The sequence below is a fragment of the Rhinoderma darwinii genome, chromosome 3 (assembly GCF_050947455.1).
Source record: "Rhinoderma darwinii isolate aRhiDar2 chromosome 3, aRhiDar2.hap1, whole genome shotgun sequence".
In the NCBI taxonomy this organism is placed as follows: Eukaryota; Metazoa; Chordata; class Amphibia; order Anura; family Rhinodermatidae; genus Rhinoderma; species Rhinoderma darwinii.
In genome coordinates this window covers 6,707,325-6,714,531 of record NC_134689.1, presented here as the reverse complement: position 1 = coordinate 6,714,531, position 7,207 = coordinate 6,707,325, and the positions used below count along the sequence as shown (strand labels likewise).

Below are 7,207 nucleotides of genomic sequence, written 5' to 3'. Positions count from 1 at the left end.
GCATTCTGAAGTCGCTGTGGACTTCCGTTCTTCTGACAGCGGCGCTGGGTGATGACGTAACGGGTTCGGGGGGGTTGGGTGAAGACGGCCGCTGTGCAGTTCTGTGACAGGTTATTTCAGACCGGATGTGAGAGGAAAACCCGGAGTAACGGTAACCGGGGAGATATAGAGGGGGAGTGGGGAGAGCAGCGCCAGAAAAATACTGTCCCTGTGCCCGTCCACACCTGACAACTCATGGCTAGAATAACCCAGGATTACCGTTCCTGTTCCGACACACCAGTTACTCAGACCCAGCGTCTATATCCATAACAGGCCACCCCAATAACCCACTTCAGCCCACAGATGAACCCCAGATGTTTCCTTTTCCCCTGACACCCCACAATTCCCAGCTCCTACTCCCATACCTCACAACAACAGCGTCCCTGATACCCAAATCATTCCATCTGTGCCCCCATACCATACACCTGCCCTCATGACACCCCAAAACTTCAGTTCCGGTCCCTACAACCTGCAGCAGCACCCGACACCCCACAACCCAGTATCTGCCTCATTGCGTCTCCCCTGACAACCCATTTTACCCCAGCACCCTAAAACCGAACCAATAACCCCCTCCATACTGCGCAGCTGAACCCCAATAATGTCAGTTCTGCACCCTAATAATTGAGTTTGTGCCACTTCACCCTCTTACTGACACCTCCTTAATCCAGCCCCTGCCCCTTTACCCCAAAACTGCCCTCGTGGTTCCCCAATAACTCAGTCCTCCATAGGGAATAATTAAAATCGCATTGCGACCGTGACTGTCAAGCCCAACGTACCCACGACACCCCAGAAGTACTCCGCACCCCCCAGCTTCACTGCGCTCACCCAGATGCCCGACCCTCGTCACCCCACTCCCAGTCTTTACGCTCCCCGCTGACTCTCACCGTCTTATTGACTGTACCTGACACCCCATTTATTATTTTGCCTCCTCTCCAGGAATATGAGCTGCACCATTGAGAAGGTTTTATCCGACGCAAAATTACTGGTGGAAAGACTGCGGGAACATGACGGCGCCGCCGAGTCGCTCATCGAGCAGACGACCGTTCTCAACAAACGGGTGGAAGCCATGAAGCAGGTCAGGTGTCCGGTGCAGAATATCTCAATAATCGCACATGTGATCATATAAAGGGGCTTCACCACCAATCACATTCATCTCCCATCCACACGTTAGATCAAGGGGGAGTCCGACTGCCCGGCTAGGTCTATACCTCCCATAGATTTGTATGGAACGATATGTGCATATGCTCAGCCACTGCTCCATACAATCCCTCCGATATGTGGCTGACTCTCTTGGGGGGGGGTGGTTGTTCCCTCTTCTATCAATTAGTTAGAGGGTCCCAGAAGTCAGATCCTAAAGTGAGGACCACTGCACCCACATCTATAATAATGCACTGACCCTGAGACGTAGCTGCCTCTTGTGCCTAATGAGGAATTCATCCCTGTCCGCAGTCAGTTCCTATCCCTAGGAGCTAACAATCTAATATCCCTAATCTCACCCTGTCAGTAAAGCTTTCGGATGTGAGAGGAAACCCACAGTGCTTGGAGAGTAAAGTCATTGTTTCGGTTACAGTACCAGGACGAGATCCAGGAGCTGAATGAAGTGGCGAGGCATCGGCCGCGGTCCACACTGGTGCTGGGTATTCAGCAGGAAAACCGGCAGATCCGGGAGCTCCAGCAGGAGAATAAAGGTCAGTAAGGAGCCCTAAAGCAAAGGATGTGAGGAGTCCGTATCAATAATATGCCCTGAGGGGAGTCACTTTCTATTTCACGGCTCCTCAGACGAGCTGATTGGGGAGGGGGGGTGGTTGTCCCCTCCGCTTGTGCTCTCAGCTATCAGCTGCTATCACTAGGGAGGTGGCCACTGACTGAACATTTCCTCTGCAGCATCACCCATTAAAATCAATGGGATCCCCCTCTGATAACTCCGTATGCCCTTTAAGAACAACCCACTTGTATACAGTCTTGAAATTTCAATTACACGGTAAGGGCACTCGTGGTATCCGTTTTGACAGGTGATGCCTTCACACTTAGTGGAAAGTGGTAGTCTCCCCTCCCCCTCCCTGTCCGTGCCTAATACAAGACATCAGCGAATGGAGCCGGTAGTCATTCATGTGACATAATTTGCCTGCCCACTCCATATTACTAATGCAGCAAACAGGCGCCAGAGCAGGAAGACGCATACTTTAATCATGTAACTCGGCCTCTCCCTAGTTTATATCGCACCCCATGTTCTATATATAAAGTGCAGAGCAATGTGGCTTTGGAAGGGACTAGAGAATAAGATTGAATTTAAGGCAAAGTAAGAAAAATCAGGACTAGTATCATCGACCGTGTACTAGGAGATGTATAGGATCAGCGCAGCAGCTTATAGTAGAGTCATATGAGCTGACGCCTCTATGAGCAGCTTCCTGTCTCCTCCTCACAGAGCTGCGCACTTCCTTGGAAGAACACCAGTCTGCACTGGAGCTGATAATGACCAAGTACAGAGAACAGATGTTCCGCTTACTCATAGCGAGCAAAAAAGACGACCCGGGAATCCTCATCAAACTAAGAGAGCAGCATACCAAGGTAATAACACTGGTCCTTATAGTGTCACCTGTGAGGCATTAACCCGTAACAAGAATCACTCACTGTACAAGAAAATGCAAATCCACTAATAAGGGACGGCAGGTATGTTTATGACGTCTATGTCAGCAATGATAATACTGCAGCACATCAAGACACCAACCCCTACTCTCTTATTACCCTATATGCACGAATATAACTACTATAACACTACCCCCTATGTACAAGAATATAACTACTATAATACTGCCCCTATATACAAGAATATAACTACTATAATACTGCCCCTATATACAAGAATATAACTACTATAATACTGCCCCTATATACAAGAATATAACTACTATAATACTGCTCCTATATACAAGAATATAACTACTATAATACTGCCCCCTATATACAAGAATATAACTACTATAATACTGCTCCCTATATACAAGAATATAACTACTATAATACTGCTCCTATATACAGGAATATAACTACTATAATACTGCCCGCTATATACAAGAATATAACTACTATAATACTGCCCCTATATACAAGAATATAACTACTATATAATACTGCTCCTATACACAAGAATATAACTACTATACTACTGCACCCTATATACAAGAATATAACTACTATAATACTACCCCCTATATACAAGAATACAACTACTATAATACTGCTCCTATATACAAGAATATAACTACTATAATACTGCTCCTATATATAAGAATATAACTACTATAATACTGCCTCCTATATACAAGAATATAACTACTATAATACTGCTCCTATATATAAGAATATAACTACTATAATACTGCCCCTATATACAAGAATATAACTACTATATAATACTGCTCCTATACACAAGAATATAACTACTATACTACTGCACCCTATATACAAGAATATAACTACTATAATACCCTCCCCTATATACAAGAATATAACTACTATAATACTGCCGCCTATATACAAGAATATAACTACTATAATACTGCCCCTATATATAAGAATATAACTACTATAATACTGCCTCCTATATACAAGAATATAACTACTATAATACTGCCCCCTATATACAAGAATATAACTACTATAATACTGCTCCTATATACAAGAATATAACTACTATAATACTGCCCCCTATATACAAGAATATAACTACTATAATACTGCCCCCTATATACAAGAATATAACTCCTATAATACTGCCCCTGTATACAAGAATATAACTACTATAATACTGCTCCTATATACAAGAATATAACTACTATAATACTGCCCCTTATATACAAGAATATAACTACTATAATACTGCCCCTTATATACAAGAATATAACTACTATAATACTGCTCCTATATACAAGAATATAACTACAATAATACTGCCTCCTATATACAAGAATATAACTACTATAATACTGCCCCTATATACAAGAATATAACTACAATAATACTGCCTCCTATATACAAGAATATAACTACTATAATACTGCTCCCTATATACAAGAATATAACTACTATAATACTGCTCCTATATACAGGAATATAACTACTATAATACTGCCCCTATATATAAGAATATAACTACTATAATACTGCCTCCTATATACAAGAATATAACTACTATAATACTGCCCCCTATATACAAGAATATAACTACTATAATACTGCTCCTATATACAAGAATATAACTACTATAATACTGCCCCCTATATACAAGAATATAACTACTATAATACTGCCCCCTATATACAAGAATATAACTCCTATAATACTGCCCCTGTATACAAGAATATAACTACTATAATACTGCTCCTATATACAAGAATATAACTACTATAATACTGCTCCCTATATACAAGAATATAACTACTATAACACTGCCTCCTATATACAAGAATATAACTACTATAATACTGCCCCTATATACAAGAATATAACTACTATAATACTGCTCCCTATATACAAGAATATAACTACTATAATACTGCCCCTATATACAGGAATATAACTACTATAATACTGCCCCTATATATAAGAATATAACTACTATAATACTGCCTCCTATATACAAGAATATAACTACTATAATACTGCCCCCTATATACAAGAATATAACTACTATAATACTGCTCCTATATACAAGAATATAACTACAATAATACTGCCTCCTATATACAAGAATATAACTACTATAATACTGCCCCTATATACAAGAATATAACTACAATAATACTGCCTCCTATATACAAGAATATAACTACTATATACTGCTCCCTATATACAAGAATATAACTACTATAATACTGCTCCTATATACAAGAATATAACTACTATAATACTGCCCCCTATATACAAGAATATAACTACTATAATACTGCCCCTATATACAAGAATATAACTACTATAATACTGCCCCTATATATAAGAATATAACTACTATAATACTGCCTCCTATATACAAGAATATAACTACTATAATACTGCCCCCTATATACAAGAATATAACTACTATAATACTGCTCCTATATACAAGAATATAACTACTATAATACTGCCCCCTATATACAAGAATATAACTACTATAATACTGCCCCCTATATACAAGAATATAACTCCTATAATACTGCCCCTGTATACAAGAATATAACTACTATAATACTGCTCCTATATACAAGAATATAACTACTATAATACTGCTCCCTATATACAAGAATATAACTACTATAACACTGCCTCCTATATACAAGAATATAACTACTATAATACTGCCCCTATATACAAGAATATAACTACTATAATACTGCTCCCTATATACAAGAATATAACTACTATAATACTGCCCCTATATACAAGAATATAACTACTATAATACTGCTCCTATATACAGGAATATAACTACTATAATACTGCCCCTATATACAAGAATATAACTCCTATAAAACTGCCCCTATATACAAGAATATAACTACTGTAATACTACTCCTATATACAAGAATATAACTACTATAATACTGCCTCCTATATACAAGAATATAAACTACTATAATACTGCTCCTATATACAAGAATATAACTACTATAATACTGCTCCCTATATACAAGAATATAACTACTATAATACTGCCCCCTATATACAAGAATATAACTACTATAATACTGCCCCCTATATACAAGAATATAACTACTATAATACTGCCCCTATATACAAGAATTAACTACTATAATACTGCTCCTATATACAAGAATATAACTACTATAATACTGCTCCTATATACAAGGACTATAACTACTATAATACTGCCCCTATATACAAGAATATAACTACTATAATACTGCTCCTATATACAAGAATATAACTACTATAATACTGCTCCTATATACAAGAATATAACTACTATAATACTGCTCCTATATACAAGAATATAACTACTATAATACTGCTCCTATATACAAGAATATAACTACTATAATACTGCTCCTATATACAAGAATATAACTACTATAATACTGCCCCCTATATACAAGAATATAACTACTATAATACTGCCCCCTATATACAAGAATATAACTACTATAATGCTGCCCCTATATACAAGAATATAACTACTATAATACTGCCCATATATACAAGAATATAACTACTATAGTACTGCTCCTATATACAAGAATACAATTACTATAATACTACCCCTATATACAAGAATATAACTACTATAATACTGCCCCCTATGTACAAGAATATAACTACTATAATACTGCCTCCTATATACAAGAATATAACTACTATAATACTGCCCCTATATACAAGACTATAACAACTATAATACTGCCTGCTATATACAAGAATATAACTACTATAATACTGCCCCCGATATACAAGAATATAACTACTATAATACTGCTCCTATATACAAGAATATAATTACTATAATACTGCCCCCTATATACAAGAATATAACTACTATAATACTGCTCCTATATACAAGAATATAACTACTATAATACTGCTCCTATATACATGAATATAACTACTATAATACTGCCCCTATATACAAGAATATAACTACTATAATACTGCCCCTATATACAAGAATATAACTACTATAATACTGCCCCTATATACAAGAATATAACTACTATAATACTGCCCCTATATACAAGAATATAACTACTATAATACTGCCCCCTATATACAAGAATATAACTACTATAATACTGCCCCCTATATACAAGAATATAACTACTATAATACTGCCCCCTATATACAAGAATATAACTACTATAATACTGCCCCTATATACAAGAATATAACGACTATAATACTGCCCCTATATACAAGAATATAACTACTATAATACTGCCCCCTATATACAAGAATATAACTACTATAATACTGCCCCCTATATACAAGAATATAACTACTATAATACTGCCCCCTATATACAAGAATATAACTACTATAATACTGCCCCCTATATACAAGAATATAACTACTATAATACTGCCCCTATATACAAGAATATAACTACTATAATACTGCCCCCTATATACAAGAATATAACTACTATAATACTGCCCCCTATATACAAGAATATAAC

At 37.0% G+C, this 7,207-nt stretch overlaps 1 protein-coding gene across 1 annotated transcript in view; it reads left to right on the top strand.

The window, feature by feature from the left end:
• The first annotated feature begins 56 nt into the window (after positions 1–56).
• The window catches only part of FGFR1OP2 (FGFR1 oncogene partner 2), a 30,953-nt gene continuing 23,802 nt past the window's right edge, over positions 57–7,207 (top strand). Inside the window, exons 1-4 of the mRNA XM_075859801.1 lie at positions 57–151; positions 976–1,114; positions 1,610–1,727; positions 2,465–2,607. Of these exons, the coding sequence (XP_075715916.1) occupies positions 980–1,114; positions 1,610–1,727; positions 2,465–2,607 (396 nt within the window). The 5' untranslated portion in view covers positions 57–151; positions 976–979. The remainder of the gene's footprint in view (positions 152–975; positions 1,115–1,609; positions 1,728–2,464; positions 2,608–7,207) is intronic.